Source organism: Thalassophryne amazonica, chromosome 17 (genome assembly GCF_902500255.1).
Source record: "Thalassophryne amazonica chromosome 17, fThaAma1.1, whole genome shotgun sequence".
NCBI lineage: Eukaryota > Metazoa > Chordata > Actinopteri > Batrachoidiformes > Batrachoididae > Thalassophryne > Thalassophryne amazonica.
The window spans coordinates 25,059,313-25,079,632 of NC_047119.1; the positions used below are offsets into that span (position 1 = coordinate 25,059,313).

At 39.3% G+C, this 20,320-nt stretch overlaps 1 protein-coding gene across 1 annotated transcript in view; it reads left to right on the plus strand.

Moving 5' to 3' along the window:
* Positions 1–1,227: 1,227 nt before the first annotated feature.
* Positions 1,228–20,320, plus strand: part of LOC117530103 (astrotactin-2) — a 362,187-nt gene continuing 343,094 nt past the window's right edge. The window contains exons 1-2 of the mRNA XM_034193043.1: positions 1,228–1,344; positions 10,316–10,483. Coding sequence (XP_034048934.1) covers positions 10,336–10,483 — 148 coding nt within the window. The 5' untranslated portion in view covers positions 1,228–1,344; positions 10,316–10,335. The remainder of the gene's footprint in view (positions 1,345–10,315; positions 10,484–20,320) is intronic.

The window sequence follows — 20,320 nt, forward strand, 5'->3', positions numbered from 1 at the left end:
TGTTCCTGGGTTATCATTTGCAGTTAAATTTATCCTGGAAAAATTGTTTATGTTGCATTTTATGTACCTTGTGACCACTACTGTATACACAATAGTGGTCACAAGGACTGTTCGCCCTACCTCGCAACATGTCGTAGGCGATCATCACTATTAATGAGAAGATGATACCGTACGCATGGTGCACTATTAGCTTAAGTAGCTCAAATCAGTTTTGCAGCTAATTTTAATTTGCTAATATATAAGCACTAATTAATGTTAGCTTGAATGGTTTAGCAAAATAAAAGAAATGTTATGTCAATGTGAGCCAACGAGAAACTAGCATTAGCTTGAGTGACTTATCAAATATACCTGACATTTATTTACTAATGGGTTGGGTACATGCTAAGAAGCATTACCATGAATGACTAATCAAATTCCAAAGAACCACTACTATGCCAGCTGTTGGATTAACTGGTGTTAGTCTTAGTGATTGTCAAATTCCCATCAAAATCAATTTGCTAACGTAACATTTGTATGATGCATTGTCTGAACATATACAAAGTCTCTGCGGTAGGTGTCTATATAATAATGAATAAAACTTTTTAATTTGCCAACTTGGTTTTCAGCTGAATGCTATGTATATTCCAGGACATAATATATCAATGTTTGTTTTGTATTGTTAACCTTATTAACTTAATAATCTCTTAAAGTCAATACCATCGTTACAACTGGTTGTATATAATACACTCCCTTTGGTGTTCTTCAGTCTTCGGGGGCATTGAAACACCATGGCAACGCATGCATTAATTGACCTTCATGACTCTCCCTGTTATCCAAAGGTCAGGGCCAGTTCACAGACATACTCTCTACTTTCAAATTTGCCAAGAGCTTGTCTAATTGAAAGTAAAAAAAAAAAACATAAAATTTAGCTTGTTTGACCTCTTAGGGTGCTAGTTTTTCCAGTTGCAATCACGAAGAAGTTACAATTAAATAGGTCAAATGTTGCACTAGCACTGTGTTCTTCCTCAAAACAATGCAGAAAGGGGGAAAATAATTTCATTATTCTATTGTTTATATTGTGGTCCCTTTAGAAAAGAGCGCAACTTGTCCTTTTTTTATCGAGGATGTACAAAATAAATCATCCTTCAACTTTGATTACATCAAGTCAAAACAAGACCCCAACTGTTCACCTCTTCATTGTGTCTTCCTCTACCTCTAGGTCACCCACACAGTCCTCTGAATAAGTCACCCTGACGCTTATCACCATCAGCACATGTGTCATTGCCATTGTCTATGCCACGCAGGATTCCTGCCCCCTCTCTGTCAAGGTTACTCTCCATGTGCCAGAGCACTTTGTCGCAGACGGTAAGTGCAAAATATTCATTCCACATAGGCACGTTACTAACACCACGAGGAAAGGACTTTTAGCTTTTTCTTTACGTGCACATTGTGTTTCTTTTTGCCTTCACATTGACGTATGTGGGTCTGAAACCTGAATAGAAAATGAATAAAAGATCAGTCACTGGGGGGGGGGGGGGGGGGAACCTGTTGCTTAACATGATGATTTTTAATGAGGATTTTCAAAGTTCAGCAACTACAAGAAATCTAATGTGTTGAAAAGAAAATGAGATCGTATTGTAGAAAACTGAAGGTAGTAATTGTATAGCTCTACAATACATCATGAAGATGCAATTTAATGTTGGGTTTCAAATGTAATATTTGTTTCATTTATCACAGCTGATTGTTCAACTTATTCTGTTTCTCTGGGGAACTTTATCGAACTGTAGTCAGATACGGCTTTCCTTCAAGTGGAATTCTGCTGGGTTGACCGTGTCTATCCAAGAACGGACAGAGATTAATTGATTAATCAGTACTAAATGATTCTGTAGCTATTTTCAGTTAATCATTTTGAGTCCAAGTTATCTGCTTTCTGCTTCTTTTTTTTTTTTTTTTTTTACACAAGTTATTTACTCATCTCAACAGTACACCTAAACAGGTATTTGGTTGTGACCAAAAACAAAACATCTGAGTACATTATCTGGGCTTTGAGACATACTGATCTACATTTCCTACCACTTTCTGATGTTTTATAGCTCAATAATGAGAGTACTCTTTAGCTGCAGCCTCATAAATGTGGCATGGTTTTAATTCTGTCTTTTTTATCTCAGTTAGAGGCATCTGCAAGAAAATTTCCATAATCCCCCTCCCCATAGATACATTTTCAGTTTTTGAACTTGTCCTTGTTGTGATTTTTTATTTATTTAGTTAGTGATTTAATAAGAAATACTTCTGAAATAATATTTGCATGCAATGTTGAATATTATTGGTAGAATTTACAGTTCTGATGAACTGGTAAGTTAACAAAATGATTAATTGACTGATCAGAAAATAACTATAAGATTAATTTAAAAAATAATTAATTGATAAATCAAAAAAGGAAAAGAATAATCAATTACAAACTCAGTGTTAGTTACAACCACTAGTACACACTGATATTGAATAATTTTAAAATAATTTCTGTATTTTGTCTCATTTTGTAGGAACCTGGAATTCTTGGAGATGCATACATGATGTCTCAGTGTGAATTTATTATGACCTCCAGTACATTTTCAGGATTAACTGTCTAAATTTTAGGTTTTTCAGGAACATCATGTCTCTGCACTGACAGCTTTGGTTTAATACCAAACGTGTAGGAGCAAATTTCAGTAAAATAAAGTCCAGCCATAGTAAAGGTCTACATGGAAATGCATGATTTGCAGCATGGTAGAACGCTTAAGGCTGACAGCACATCAATTTTATTGAAAGCTTTTAATGTGCACAATGCATATTTAAGATTTGGAAGTTTAATTTTGTTCACTGAGTATTTTGGCATCATTAAATTTTCCTGATTTAAAATGCTTTTGACAAAATGGCAGAATTCATCTCACTTTTGGATGCTGTGTTGTGTACGAGACAATTGCAAGTTTTGTTTTTTTTTTGGAATGACACCATGGTATTATCCTCCCCACAAGATGGGCCAAAATAGAAACTGTGGAAGGAGTTAAGTGAAGTAAAGGGAGCGAAGAGCTCAGGCAATTTAACTAATGATTGCCATATCTCTGAAAGCTGTGCACTCGCATATCAGTCGATCAGGTAATCCTGCCGCTGGGCCTCATTTCTAGTCCGCCCACACATCATCAATTGTCGTGCACAAGGATACGCATCAGGAATGGAACAGTGCAGAATGCTTCAAGGTCTACAGTACATTCTGTAGCTGTGTATAAGATTAACACCTTTAAAATATGAAGTAGCCATCAGAAATGACACTTGGGGCCACAGCTTAAAGGCCTATTGTGCACAGTCTAAAGAGTACATCATAAGTGCATTTAGTGTAGCTCACATGCATATACTCGTAATCTGAGTGAAGAGTAAGATGCATAATGCAAAGCAGTTTATTTTGGCCGCTTAATTAATTATGGGCATCTTTCATTCATAACATGAATTAAACCAATCAGATTTTGATCTGTCATTTCCTTGTACCTTTGAAACTGGAATATTGCTATTTAGCTATGGACCCAAGTGAGAGGTGTTCTGGCTAAAGATGTAGTGGATCACAAAACCCACAGTTTATGTCGAGTCATAGCTTTTAGTTACAGATCTAATGATTTATTTTGTATTAATTTATTTATTTTGATGAGCTAAAAAAAAGAGGGGGCGAATAAAACTGTGCTTTCCATTTTAAAAAAGAACTTCTGTTGTGTGGGCCGCTGAAGAGGAGGTACTGCTGGCCCACCACCACCAGAGGGCACCCTGCCTGGAGTGCGGGCTCCAGGCACCAGAGGGCGCTGCCGCCTCACAGGAGCAGCCGGGGTGACAGCTGACACTCATCACCTATGATAGCTGTCACCACTCATCTGATCTGCATCGGTATATCAGCAAGACGTCATCTCCACCTCTTTGCCGAGATATCGTTCTACCGAGGAGGTAACGAACTCAGCCGTTGTGTTGTCTTTCAGACAGTGACTTTGTTGCTTGTGGTTGGTGAGTACTTGCAGCTGGAGACTGTATTGAACCCTTTTTGATAAGTACTCACATTTTCCTGACAAGAGGTGGAGGTGGTTTTTTTCACCATCTGTGTTGCTGGGTGCAAACGTACCCACATCTAACTGTTTTTGTTCCTCGCCTAGCGTACCAGATCCGACAAGCGGAGGCAGTGGCCACCTGGGAGTTCGGGACTTGGCGGCTCCAGTATTCCCGGGGTTCGGTGGCGGAGGAAATCGTGTGGTTCCGGTTCTGCTTTGGACAGACGTCTTCTATCTTCGAGCCTGCCCACATGACACCTTTGTGAATTGACTTTATTATTTTCTATTGTAATCTGTCGTGCTTGTTGTGCTTATTTCACAACAGTAAAAGTGCTATTTGACTTCCTCCATTGTCCGTTCATTTGCGCCCCCTGTTGTGGGTCTGTGTTCCAACACTTTCACAACAACTTCAAGAACAAGAAAAACAAGGAATTTTTGGGCGTGGTCCTGAATAAAAATAAAGTGTAACCTATTAAAATGATATTTTAAATTAAAATACTGAATTCTTATACGTAATTGCAGTATGAACAGAACTAGTGAACACAAAGTGGACCTTGTCAAGATTATAGAAAGTAATTTAACCCCTTAACGCCTGAATTTATATAGCTGTATATAAAAAAATGTTTTGTGTGTGTTTTTGCCTTTAAGTAGATGGTAAATAATGTTGAGATTATTAATTTCACTTTTGCATTAAAAATAAATAGTAATTTTGGTATTTTGGTAATGACTTTATGTTATAATGTTATAATAATAATAATGGTATGTTGCAAATTTGCGACAACAGGCATACTGGTCAGTTTGTTATGTTGCATATTTGAGTCAAATATTGTAGCATATATGCGACAATAGGCGTTAAGGGGTTAAAAATAAAGAAATTAAACAAAGTGTTGGGCAGGTGTCGTAACACGGACCCACAACAGGGGGCGCAAATGAACGGACAATGGATAAGAAAAGGAGTAACAATTTAATGTTGCGAAAGAACACAACGGAATATAAACAAGAATAATGATGCCAATCATACACAGGAGGACTGCGGGCAGGCTTGAAGATAGGAGACCTCGGATGAACGAAGAGCCGGGGCCCACACCGCTTCTACCACCAACGGCCTGAAGAACACCGAAGCCGCCAAGCCCTCTTCAGCGGCCCACACAACACAAAGTTTCTAATTTCAAATTCTTTTTCAAAAGAATAACGATTTACATTGTCTGTTTAAGGTGGACAGACACTGTACGAGGGTGTAAAAGTTCAAAGCGCAGGATTTATGTTCTCACACTATATGGCCCGATGCTCTGATGCAATCGGACTACTCGCATTGTACGTTCAAAAACCACACGTCGGACTTGTGTTTCCGGAAGCAAAATGTAAACAGAAGCATTTTTTATTTTTTTTTCAAACTTTATTTACATTTCTTATTTTTACAAAAACTATTGATGGGAGACATCAAAGTTTTAACAAAAACATAAATAAATAAATACAAGACTTTAAATGAGTTGAAGAAGAATGGGGAAAAAGAAACTGCTCTCCCAAAGAGTTGATCACTGTTGATGCTTTCGCCTGTGTTGCTCATGCACAGTGTGAGAGGTTGTGGTAAATCAGCTCGTACAGCGCCTAACCCTTATGAGGGCCAACTAGAATATCAAACAGGTTTGATTTTCATCCGACCATACGACTGCCGATCAGGAGGCGGTCGTGAGAGGTTAAACGCAGCTCGTTACTCCATGTATACTACACAATGCAGGATGCACAATTAAGCTGAAACTCAGCGCGATCCAAAAAAATTCTCGCATGAGTGAAAAATCGGCACAGTGTAAGCCCAGCTTTAGAGTCTAATAGTAATAATAACTTTACCTACATAGCACTTTCAGGATAAATGTATTAGTCCTTGCAAACAGGCGCTTCAATCAACAAAATTTAAAAATCCCCCCCCCCAAAAAAAAGCTCAGTGGACTACCAGTCCTCAACTGAGGACTGGAACATCATGAGAAACTCTCACTGATGTGAATGTTCTCAGTCATCAGTGCGCACATTCTGTCCTTAAGTCCTGATATTGCTGTGTCAGTATTTATTTGCTTGGACCCCAACCTGTGTTGAGCCTGCACCATTGGAAAGAGCACAATGCTGCAGAGGCCGTCTGCTTTTAACATACTGTCTTAACTGTTTGTTTTTTTCCACTTCACAATTTCTTTAATTTCATTCCAACTCTGCAATGAGATTTATGCAGTTATTACTGTAAAAACAAATCACCATGGCAATAAATCTGTATTTCACACTATTATGTAAACTTTACAATTAAACTGCAGATCATTTGCATGTTGAACCACGGAGGGCGGTCTGTACAGTGTAAGAGATCAACTATGATCCCTTACATTACTACTTCTGTGAGTCAGTGGGACCTGTACACCAAAGCACCCTGAGGTGAAGCAATGAAGTGCCTCATTCCTACAACAACTCCTCCTCTGTCTCAAACACCCTTATCCCCCCCGCTGCATCAGTCTCCAATTCTAAATATACCCTGTGCTGTATGTAAGTAATGGGCCCAAATTTTGACCCTGTCATGTGGACTTAACTTTGATACAAAGAAACTCATTCATTTAAATTCGTTCTAAACTCTTTGAGATAAGTTATGGCCATGTTCAAAAATATTGAAGCCTAACTGCTGATTTGCATTGCATTTCTCATGAACAAGCCATTATTTTATTTCGCACCATCCAGATGTATCTGTGAGTTGCCTATAGTCCTCTTTGACAGGTACTGAAAATTTCATGGAAAAATTCTGCACGGTTCCAGAGATATGCACGAAATTTAACACAAAAATAGCACTTTTTTTCATGAATTTTGTGACCTTGATATTTAGCATTATCATTTAAAGTTGAATGTTAAAGAAATAACCTTGTATTTTGTCAGTTGTTTGTGCTTCATACTAACACACAGTAATACATTTTTGTAAAGGTAGAAATATAATTTCCTAGAAAAAAACATCATGTTTCTAAAGCAAGGTAAAACTGTCGCAAGCGTAATGCTGAGAATAAGTCCTTGATTTATTTGTGTCAAAACCTTAGCTATATCTCCCACCTCTGTTCAACAGAATAATTATATTACTTGTTTAATAATACCAGGAACTAATGGACAGAATTTCTTTGTTTCAGGCTTCTGCAGACTAAAGAAGATACCTCCAACTGTTGTCGCAGCTGTTACACTAGTATATATGCACTGATAATTTCTAGCAATGACTGAACCGAGACCAATAGAAATAATTGAAACTCTGATATATAACCATACCTAAAATGATAACATTTCACAAAAAAGACCACTTTTAAATTTGATGGTTATGTCACACTTTGGCTTCATTATTTTTGAACTAGGTCTTATTTTTCCACACACGGATGGTCACAAAGGACTGAACACAACAGCCCAGCATGTGCTAGTGCACACAGGTATAAGAAGACATAGATGAAAATACAGGACAGTGGGTTGAAATGCTTTAAATGAGATGAGAAATGATGAATGTGTCAGCAAAAAAGTGGTGAGAATGGAAGAGGAAGAGTGTAAGGTAAAAGTGGAGGGGGATGCATAAAGTAAAAGAAGACTTGAAGGAAAAGAGGCCGATTGGGGAGGAGGTTCAGTACTGGACTGTGTACACAAGGGTCGAGCTGACACATCGACCCTGCACAGACGTGGGAGAAAATGAAGTGAAAACTCTCCAAGTCTCCTGAGCTGTGATGTGACTCAGAAGCAGATGCACGAAGTAGATAAAAGGAGGCTTAACCCAGTAGTCTGACAGGCATACAGCTCAACAAACAAACAATCCAACAAACAAAAACGAGATCTAGACAGACTAGGTTTGGAACTGGGGGAGCCGAATGCTGCGTCTACAAGGATGATACCCGCGTGAGCTCGTCTCCATATTCACACTGCGTGCACGCAGCCGAGTGGGCCGGTGATGAGGTCAGGCGTGTGCGTGAGCTGACAACTCAACGGGGTGGAGAACAGATGAGGCATGACAATGTCTGAAAACGACGAGAGGAGATGGTTCTGAGCAGAAAGTACCGAGGCAAACGAGCGAGGACGTATCAGATGCCTCTGCAAATATGCCTGGAATCAAGAAGTTCATATAAATGTCAGGTACTTAGAAAAAAAGAGAAGCTACCTCTATTTTCAGATCACCACAACATGCATTAAATATTTTATTTGTTCATTTTCAAAAGAATCGTAACCACCAAAAGTGCAGACTTTCTGAAATCATCCCTGTAGGGATGTCACAAGGTGATGATGAGTCTTCCTGCTTCCAGTGTCACATACGCTGTGCATTGCAAAAGTACTTTTTTCCTGAGTCCACTGCCATCAATCTGTTATATGCACAGCAAAACTACCACCACTCAGCAATGCTTATACTGCTCAGGAGGGGTTTCTTTACAGGTCTTTGAGAAAGCAGCCCATAATCTAACAGTTGCCTCCTGTCTGTGTGAGCTGAGGCTATTACATTTCTTCTTCTTTTTTTTTTTTCCTCACTTTCTCTGGAAATGAGAGCTGGTGGCAGTTCTGTTGTATAAACTGCAGTCTTGTTAGGCTCAGCTGTGGGAGGCCTGGCCCAGAAGCAGCTTTTAAGGATCCAGATTTATAAAATAGAAAATCCATGTTTATTTAGGCTTTTTAGCATCATGGTGGGTAATGAATCCTAGACCCCCCCCCCCCACAAGATTAACAACATACTTAACAAGGATTTCATTACTCCTCAGTACAGCATCTGTTTATGTAACTTTTAAATCTGCTTGAGACGAGTGTACTCTGGGGGGGATGTGCTGGTACTGCGTGGCGCTACATCCACCGCACCACAGAACCACCTTTGATCCTTAACTGGCAACCACCCAGACAGACAAGTGCTCCATCTACACTTCTCAACAGAAACCATGTATCTGTTGCAGCTTGATGAAGCGTGGTCATTCCATTGGTCTTTCCCAGGTACTGAGGTCCTCAACACTCAAGCACCTGTGTTCTGAATCATATCAATATAAATTTGCCACATAGCAATGATGTTGTAGCTGATACACCCTCGCCACACAAGTGAGTCTCCTCATCTGATTGTCCTCCAAGTAATTCATCGTTTCACTTAGTCAATCCAGGGTAAACCAGTCGCCAATCATCTACCTGCCACAGCCAGATAGACAAACCGAACCTGGCCGTGCCTTTGGCCTTTTCCAGCTGCTGGGGTCGTCAACGCTGAGCATCTTCGCCCAGTGCGCCATGTCATATGGACAGAATACTGTAGGTGATGTTCCTTCACAATGCAAGTGATGTGCTTCAGCTGGATCTTCGAAAGTAACCGTTCATTTAACACAAATTCTTTCTGGCAGCATGAAAGGATCCTCTTAAGAGACCTTATACCAAACACATCTGGTCGTTACCTTGTGTCACTGGCGGGCATTCAAGTTTGACAACCATACAGTTATTAGAATTGTTGTGAATATATTATATTGATATATTATAGTTGTTAAAGATTTTATGCAGTTTTAATAAATAAAATTGATTATAAATACTTTTAAAATTGAAGAGTGTACACACTCTACATTTTTGTTAAGTTTCCAGCACTTTGAGTGTGCCTGAAACAGTGCTCAGTGCTGTGTATATTTGACAGATTAATCTGTAATGAATATCGTTGCTTGTTGCAGCTTTATCTGCTTCCTAACCTTGGTGTGAAGTACTACTGGAAATTAAGTTTGTTTTTTTTTTTTGCTAATTATTCTTCCACTACTCTGCAAATTTCAGTCACACACACAAAAAACATAAATGGTATAAGAGTCTTTGTCCTCATCAGAGAGCTAAAAAACAATCTCCACATAGTCCCCTTTGAAACGAAAAGTCAGTGGCATCAATTAAGGATAATCTTGTGCCGTGATCGCAGTTAACGATTGGTCTGGGAGCTGTAAGGTAGAAAGGTAAGTACCATAGCGTTTACTGATTGACTCTTGAAACACTTTTAGCACCTTTATTGCACTTACCCAGGAAATCCTATCAGTACACACATTATAGCTCTTAATTTTCTAATTTCAATTCAGTCAGGTCAAGCTGGGAATTAAAATTACAGTGAAAAACAAAAGAATTTGCTCCTTACAATTGATTTAGTAATAGTCCTGGAATAGAGCTCTAAAAAACGAAATACAGAACAATCAAGCTGTCCTCATTTTTTTCAGGGGTGGTTGGGTGGGGGGGGGGGGGGGGGGTCCTACCTAAATAATTCTGTCTTGTGCTTTTTTCCCTCTCTACTTTTTTCCTCTTAGGAAGTAGTTTTGTGGTGAGCATGGGCAGCTTCCTGGATGTTTCAAATTGGCTAAACCCAGCCAAGCTAACCCTGTACTATCAAACCAACTCATCCACACAGTGGGTCCAAGACTACTGTGGCCAGAGGACCACTGAGCCCTGTGAACAGAATTGTGACCAGGACACAGGTTAGTAGTCTCTGTGTACACACTAGGAATTCTTATTTTCATTTATTTTTGCCGTATGGTTATATTTCCATTGTAAACCAGGGAACTATGTCATTAAAGTATTGATTTTCAACTCTGATAAAGAGAAATTCCATCTTTTATTGTGATAGGGAAAAGTGAGTCAGTTTTGAGGATCTTCCAGTTTCAAATATGGGTTCTAGATTTTTATTTTTATTTTTTCTATGTATATAATTGTTTTAATTGCAAGCTTGAGGCATTTAAACTCCTCTCCATGTATAGTGTAGACACATTCTGAAAGAAATTATTTTTAAAAAGTAGGACTAATGCTGTAAGATGCAATGTGTACAGACAGTGGGGGTGAGAATCTGAAATATTTGCTCTGTTGTATTCTTCTTTGTTGTTGGCGGCGGTTGCGTGTTTTGTGTATTAAGCAGCTATGGACTTCTTCCAACTGAGTGTTTGGATTGCTGAAAGGTGACAGAATAGTCAGGGATAATGGTGTACCTTGCAAATTTATTGCACCAGGTTTATTCAAAAGACATCTTTGTTTTGCATATGTAATATCCCATAGACATGTCTGTCACCTGATGGATGGATAGTGGATGCTGGATGCTTGATGATGGATTAGGAGGAGGTGTGGTTGTCAGTGAGAGAGTGCAGACTGATGACCATGTTATTTCGGTTGTAAAACCGAAATAACATGGTCATTAGTCTACACAAGACCTGGGTTAAAATCCTGCTCATGCTACATGTCTGTGTCCTTGGACAAGACACCTAATCTGCATTGTCTAAGTCCATCCAGCTGGAAATGGGAACCGGCTTTGGCAAGGGGAAGTAACCTGTACTGGGCTGGTGTTCCCTCCAGGGGGAGTTGTAGTCTCTCATCTGTTTCACACTACGGAATCTCGAGACAAGCATCGGTACCAGTGGGCCTCAGGGCCTATGTAGGACTAGTCTGCACAACTCTGCAGACTAGGATTTTGAAGGAATATAGCTGAAATGGGAACTTTTTTAATCTCTTTCTCACTTTCTCAACATGTGTGCTTTTGCAGTTACGCGTCACTTGAAATGAGCTTGTTTTTTTAGTTTCTTTCAAGGCTGCCACCCCTACTTCTGCTGTCTAAAAACAGCTTCAAAATAACCTTTTCTGTTGTCAATAAATGTTCCACACCTCTAATATAATAGTTATTAACACCCCAAGTTTAAATTGCACATTTGTTCAAAATGTGTCAAGCCAAGCACAAAACCCACTAGAATTTGCACATTTTATAAATATACAAGAGGAACACCATGGATGCTGTGGGGTCAAGTGCGAAAATGGACACATTAATATCAGATTTACTTTTTTCGTGGAATAATAAAAGCATACAATATCTGTGTCAGTAGATTTAAATGGGATTAATATAAGAAGTACCATAATCTTATGTTTCATATCTGTGTAGTTATTATTACACCATGTACTCCATCAACTCGTGCAGTTTTTCTGCCTGTTTTTGCTAAATTTAAATCTATACTGGGCGCAATACGAGAGTGTTGCACGGTGATTCTTATCTTCCACTGAGTGCCGTAACTCTCTTTTGTCTTTCTTGCTCAGCTAGATAAAGTGTAAGCTCATTAGAATGGATTACATCTGTAATGTATGTGAAATTTATGTCAACCCCCGGTCAAGGGCATGTTGCGGGCTGATGCATAATGTATTAATGTCCCAGATGCTCGGCTCAATACATGCTGAGATTCCAAACATATAGGTGGCACATGTGCATTTGAGTTTGTTTGCAAAAAAAATAAAAATATCTATAATGCACCGTGAGATTGCCAGTGATTGTAATTCTGTTTTGAGGAAGTCAGCAAGCTCACTTTAATAGTACAACTCCCTCTCTTGTAGTATTCTGTGTTTATTTCCCTTTTTATTCATTGGTTGTGAGCTTTAGACTAGTGCACCCGAATGTGTTGTATCTCCTCAGGGGAAACACATTCATCCGGCAAAAAACCCGAAGGTGTTCTTCACTATCCTCTACAAAACAGTGTAGCACCCACACGACACATTAGTTGTTTTTCAAGGCCACACACTTTCTTTCAGGATCCTTTATTGATGTGTCAACAAGAATGGGAACCAGTTAAATGTTAAGACTTGAAATGCTTAGGGATCAAAAGTTCTGCTTCGCTGCCCTCTGTGCATTGAGTTTCCTGCAGTCATGGTCACACCATGTTGTCAGTGTTTTGCAGTTTGACAGGAGATAGAAAACACCTGGGTTTCCATCATTTTTCAAATGTTCAGACTTCCTCTTTCAACATGGAAGGTTATCTGTAATGTCCAGATGTGGCAGATTACATTTTGGAACGTGGCACCAAACAGGAAGCCATTATAGCATGTTCCTTTTTTAATCTTTTGGCTTGTCCACTTTGTCATTTCCTTTTTGAGTCAATACACTACTCCAGTCCAGTCCAGTACACATGAGCTGGGTATTTCCAGTTTCTCTTGTGTGGAGATGGAGGCAGATCAGCAACCCCTTCATTTGGGGGTTGGCACCAAGAATAGTCTGTGTTGCTGAAAAATGAAGCCACAATGGAAGTGAAAGCAAAACACAAAACATTGCAGGCCACATAGAGACAAACAAACACATTCACATCCGCACGCACACCTACGGACAATTTAAAGTTTCCCGTCCATCTAACGTGCATGTCTTTGGACGAGGGAGGGAACCCACGCAAGCATGGGGAGAACATGCAAACTCCACACAGAAAGACCACAGGTGGGAATCGATCCCATGATCTTCTTGCTGTGAGGCAACAGTGCCAACCACTAAGCCACCATCTCGTTTTGTCTTTTATAGAACCAATATGAAACTCATTATTGATGCAGCACGTTTGCCAGTTACATTTACAGAGGTTGACCAGTTTGTTAATTCTGGTGTTTCAGCACAAAAGCTTTACTACCACTGATATACATATAATACATGCAAGCAACTATTATGGCAGAGTGAGACCCATTAATGTGTTAGTATGATCACAGTTCTCCACTTTTCTAATGCAGTTTTCAGTTTTGTTTTGTTTTTTAATTGAAAATTGGCAGCAGAATAAAGGCTACATTAAAACCTTTAACAACCTACACAGGATGTGTGATTTTGAAACACTAACTGTATAAATGTGCTGGTGTACTGACCTAATTGTACAGCATATTGTTGTCACTGAAATATGCAGTCTTTTACAATTTGCTGTGCAGGTCTTCTTTTCCTTTTTTCATTTTCTTTTCATCTATATACCCCATTGTGCTCCTCAAATAGTATTTCAAAATTCTGAACTATGAGCAGATGTTATTGCGTGCTGCATCCTTTTACACACGCTTTTGCATTTATTCACGTTCCTGAATTGTGTCCCCTGTCGTGCCTGCCAGGTGCTGAATTAAATCACTGACTTGTTAGTTGTGACAACAAAGTGTTCTTGGCTTTATTGTGCCAATCCTTTTTTAATACTGGAGCCAAGGGTTGAATGTGCTGAAGTCTTTTTTCCAGTTTGGATTACCTGGTAGTTTTTGTTGCAGTGGAAAGGTCTTAACAGGCAGTAATGATTGTTTTGTATAAATATATAAATTTTTCAACGGTTGTCTTGTAAGAATTATTGCAAATTAGCATTTATTTATCATATAATATTATAAAAAACTGGTTGCAGTTTTTTTTCCATTTTATTTTTGTTAAATTGCCTTATTAAAGTTTTCCATGTATCCGAGGATTGTTTTAAATAACATTATTATTTATTAGCAACTTCTGGGGTGCAAACAAACATGAACGCCCTCACTAACTGCAACTGAGTCATGTTTGTAACATGTTGGTGTGCTGACGTATTGTAGCACAACATTGTGTAACATATTTAATGAGGAATAAAATAAAAACAACAATCTGAAAAAACATATTTTAAAAGTTTTCATATTTTAAGTCATAGCTTCTCATATGAACATAGACAGATGCTTTCATTACACTCTGTAATAGGCAACTGAGCATGAAGCCAGTCAGGGCTATGACAGTCTGACATTTGACCCCGCTGACACTGACCTTCACCCAAATATTGGATCTCTGGCTGACTGTGCCAGGGCAGTTCTACTGGAGCAAATAACATCTATTTTACAGCAAAATCAAGCAAGTGCTGGTAAAAGAACCAAATTTGACATGATTATTCCCAAGGTAGTACTTACCCAATCTGGTCGATTGGCCTTTGCCACCATCTTGGAAAATGGCAGCCATCTGGAATTTTCAAGTGGCCAATTGACTAGCTATACTAAGTAATATTGTGAGAGTCACCATGCCAAATTTGGTGATTGTACCACCAAATGTGGGATTTTTCCATTATCTGCTCCCCTATTCTGGATTCCATCTATGTGTGTGTGCCAAATATGGTCCAAATTGAGTTTAAAATAAAATTCCTTGATCTTTAGCAAAATTAATTCTTTAAGGGCAGTTTTGGGGTCGGTCTTCATTGACGAAATAAGTTTCATAGAAATCCTCAATAAGACCTGGGAGGAGTCAGCCAACAAACATATTACCTTTCCCTAATAATTGATCTTTGGTCAATTTGACCTCAACTGTGTAATTCCAGATACCACCTCAGTATGTTTGCCAAGCGTGGAGGGTATTGGAGGAAAAAAAAAGTTGATCTTCCCTCAATGACTTTTCATGTTTGCCAAAACAAACCCTTTTACAGCCATTCTGTGATTGCCAGTCATCAAGGTGTGTTTGCTCATGTGGCTGGTGAGGTCTAGCCCTCAATCTGTGTCACTTTATGTAATTTGCAGCTATATTAGTGAACTGAACTGATTCAGTTGATGACTAATTAAAGCCTACTGTATCACATCGCATGCCACTGCCTGAGAGCTTTGTCTGCATGAAAATGGAAAAAAGGCAGCTGTCATGTCCTTGACAGTTTTTTCCCCTGTCAGTCAAAACATGAGGTAAGACACATTAACATGTAAATGCTATAAATGTGCAAAGTTTAACAACTTGCAACACCTGTGTTCCATAAACACACTTCAACAGGCAGACAGTTTTTCCATGTCTGTTTCCTGCACCTCCTCATTTCTGCTTCAGTGTCATGCTGGTAAGCTGTCAGAATTTGACTAGTAACTGTGTCGCTGTGTCTGGATCACCAATCCTCTCTTCCTCTGCTTTCACGTCCATAACTGAACTGCTTCCCTCAGCTGTGAATGACAGAAACAGGGAGGTCAGCGGAAGAAGGATGCTGCTTTTACAGGCTAATGGCTTTCATCCAAAAACTTATGATTGCACTTTGGAACTATGTTAGATTTGTTTTTTTGTTGTTGTTGTTTTATGAAATAATAATATAATAGCCTGAAAAGTAATCATTTGAGTGTTTCTCTAGGGATTGCTTTGTTGGCCCACTGGCCAGGTCCACAAGGTGCGACTGACCAACATTTACACCCAAAAGGGCATTTATTCACTTATTTTTACTAAAACGTCTGTTTGGTGGAAATTTTGTGTTCACAGTAGCTTTACTTTCTGCTCATTTAAGATTTGTTGTTTCTTCTTAAATAAACTCCAGGATTTAACAAGCACATTAATTCTTGCTGTAGTTCATTGTGCTTTGTCGCACGTGATACAAACTATTTTAGGCACACACACACACACCATGTCTAAATGACTTTCCTTCAACATTGATGTACGTATGATAAATAAGTTATACATGTTAGGAAAACCTTAGCTGATGTTGGCTAAGTGATGTTTATTTTCAAATGTTGCCATTCTATTTTAACACTTTGGCTTTCACCTCCAGGAAGATAAGCAATTAACAGTAACTTTGCACATTTAACTTCACTGCATGCAGAATTTGTGAAGGGCAAATCCATTACAGATGCTGTAGCATTGTTGAAAGTGTATTTTCTGAAACTATTGTACCTGATTGCCACCAGGTCTGCCCCATTTGCAATACAAATTCTTACTGTACAAAATTTGAGCAATATGAGATAATATGATAATAGTCCATAGAAGTCTGTTTCTTATCTCACTCGGATCCACAGAATAAATTACATCCTCCATCTACCATTAGAAACCATCCTTTTAAGGAGCTTCTTTTGTTTTCCTTTTTAAAAATGATGTTTCCTTTGCTCCTTAACCCTTATCTTTTTGGAAGTGAAGCTGATACGGTTGTTTTCCCTTTGTGATTTAATATGCATGGTACATGAATATGCACATGCATGCCTGTGAGAAAACATTTTTGACAAATCTGCCCAAGGTCCATTGACTGAATATCTTATTCTTCTAGAAATTACGCAAAAAGGCATAAATATTCACCAGGAAAACTATATGATGGTTATTGCTACTATGAACCTCAGAATGTGAAAATCACAGAATCACCCAGGCAACTGCAGTGTAGAAATTACCATGAAATATGTAATTTATCTGGTCAGTTGTCATCCAGGAGGGGAAAGTCTTAAAGTAAATATCACTAGTAAATGTCAAATGGGCTGACTATTCTAAATAAATAAAGAATTGCAAAACACTGATGTATTGCATTTTATTTTTGGTGTCACATGCCCTTAGAAATTAAGTAATAAATATGGGAAATTTACCTGATTTCACCTGCTGCTGATAAATGCTCAGAAACGTCAAGCTGTGAGGAATGTAGACTTGACTCAGTCTCACCTCTGATGGGGATGGGTCTGCCTACAGACGGGAGATTGATCACCTCATGTTCTGGTGCAAACAGAACAATCTGGAGCTCAATGCCCTCAAGACAGCGGAGATAGTTGTTGACTTCATAAAGAACCCAGTCCCAGCCAATCCAGTCACCATTATAGAGTCCTTCCATTACTCGGGGATCACCATCACCCAGGACCTTATGTGGGAGAAGAACATCAGCTCTCTTACCAAGAGAACACAACAGAGGATGTACTTTCTGCGGCAGCTAAGGAAGTTCAACTTGCCAAAAACAATGATGAACTTCTACGCTGCCATCATCGAGTCCATCATCTCCTCCTCCCTCACCGTCTGATACACTACTGCAAACTGCTAAGGACAGGAGCAGACTGCAGCATATCATCCATGCAGCAGAAAGTTATCGACTGCAGTCTGCCATCCCTGGAGGTGGAGGTGTACAGGTCCTGAGGTGAGCAAGGAAGATAACAGCCGATCCCTCTCACCCAGGACACAAACGTTTTGTCACCCTCCACTCTGGAAGACGGCTGAGGTCCATCAGGAATAAAACCTCAAGACACAACATTAACTTCTGCCAGACACCCCCCACGTACCCTGCCCAACCCCCCACTCCCACAAAGTACAAACTGAAAGGTACCGTATATCTGCATGCTTGCACAGCCCAATCCACTATATTTATTTGACAGTAAACATAGTTTTGCCCAGTTGTCTATTTGACTCCTTTACTTCTTACATAAGTATTTTTCCTTTTCTTTTATTATTATTTATGCACCAATTACTTCTTACAGAAGTTTTTATTTTGTTTTTGTTTTTTTTTCCTTTTGTTTTATTGCTATTTATGCACCAATGACACCAGATCAAATTCCTTGTATGTGAGAGCCTACTGAGTAATAAATTTGATTCTGATTCTGATGACATCATGTACGGTTAAGTCCCCTCCATACCCTCTATTGAAATGAATGGGGGGAACAGAATTTTTTTACAGTGTGAAATCAGTGGGGGTGGGGGGGGTGGGGGGTGTGGACTTTGATGGTGACTATGTTCAAATGGTTAAAATGTGTTTTGCAAGGATGTAGTCACAAGACTAGTGTTGCTTATTAGGTGGACAGATTTCCAACAATTACATTTTGAGGAGGTAAATGATGATTTTTTTTTTTTTTTTGGACAAACAGCAGAAGTGAAGGCCAGCATAGCGTGAGAATGGTCTTCAAAGCATGGATGTAACTACAGAGTTTATCCTTTCCTTTCATGTGACCAAACAAAAATTCCTGACAAAGCGTGTTTCCTCTTCCAAAACCGTGGAACCAGCCGTGTTTGTGGTTTGAGTCACATCACGCCATACTAAGCTGAGACGCTACGTGCGTGACACCAGCCAGTCTCGCTGAGGAAGCCGCTTCTGTGATCAGGGAATCATACTGAATGTGACAAGTGGCCACTGTTAACAGGACTACCAGACGTACACCAGCTTCAGCATTTGTTATTGGCCAAGCTGAGCTAAACCGATAGCTAAGCTAAGCTACCTGCAGCCGGTTTCTGGTGGAGCAATACTGTTTTCCTGTGGACAAAAGACAGTGCCATACAGTGGATCAGTAATTATACATGGATGTGTGTCAACACTCAAGCTTGTATTTTGACTCCAACGAGGACGTCTGGCTACATAATCAGAGTACATTCTCATAGAAGCTCATTTTAAAACGTCCAAATTTAGAGCAGAAATAAACATGTTTACAGCATGGTACAAAAAACAATTTTGGTCTCTATAGTTTCCTCCCCCATGACAACTGTACAGAGCATTTTTTTTTTCTATCGTCTTAGTTGAAGACATTTTAATTAAGCCCTGGTCCCACCGAATAATGAACAATGAATGATGAGCCACGTAGCATGTTTTTTTGGTACGAGTCCAGGTATTCAAAAAATGTTGGGGAATAGTGGCTCTTAGAGATAGAATATTTGGCTAACAAGGCTCATCTCTGAGTGTGGTGCTAATTTCAAAAGTTCAAAATTTAGCAACAACAGCGTGGGGCAGTTTGTGTACGGGGTATTACGAGGACAAACAAGGATTTTAGAGGCATGTTTGTTGTGAGGACGAAGCTGTTAAAAGCCCATTATCCGAGCAGCTGGCATCTATTTTGGACAGGCTATTTTGGCTCCGCCCTGTCATGCACTTCGTTGTGACAATCCCACCTGCTTTGTGCGCTGGACATTGTATAGAAAATAATTATTTTGTAACGGATTAATCATTTTCTGTCAGAGTTTGGCAGTTGAAGACACCTCTAATTGCTTCCGGAATCACAGAGGACTGTTTCATCGGGACCTTTTTTTCTTCCCTCTCTCTCATGCGCTGAGGTGGAAAACATATTTGGAACAGCCTAAAAGGTCATTATTTGTAATGTTTATATTACAATAGCTTGGTAAAATAGTTGCATGTTCATTCCTTCTTCCTTCGCAGCTGTAAATGTATGTTTATGATACATTTGACATCTTGTTATAATGGATCAGATGAGCTCCGCTGTGTGTGCACTGGCATGCTGACTCACACTCAACACGACCATTTACGCTGAATGCCAGGACAAAAACGAGTGATTTTGCTTACAATAACGGAGGAACACAAAGTTAAAAGTTGGATCACTGGTGTCACAATGAAGACAGGCATTTACGCAGAATCCAAGCACGCAAAAGAGTGATTTTGCAAACAATAACGGATGAACACAAAGTTAAAAGTTGGAGTCACCAGTGTCAAAATGACTGTAAGCCATGGAAGAAATAAAGCCAGAGAGAAAAAGTGCAGATGCAACTGTCCAGGAACTTGTGGTTTGGTTCTAGATGGTCTGGTTATGGATGGGTTTTGTTTTTGGATCTTTTTTTTTTCGTTTGTGTTTTGTTTTTGTTTGTTTTTGGGGGGGAAGTGATCCACACAGGTGCAGGTGTATATAATTAAAGGGGTCACCTCATTGTGGTGTCTTTTTTTGTTGTTGTTGTCACAGAGAAACCTTCCCATAGTAGTTCTTTTTCCTCCATCATCTTGCACTGGATGAACATGCAGAACTGCTGCCTGACGCACAGATGGGCACACTGGCCGGACTGTGCAGGAGTGGCTTTTTTGGCCTAAGTTTAAAAAAATGTGACAAAATCTTGAATGGATGCTGTGAATTGAAAACCCACACTTTAAAGGGAC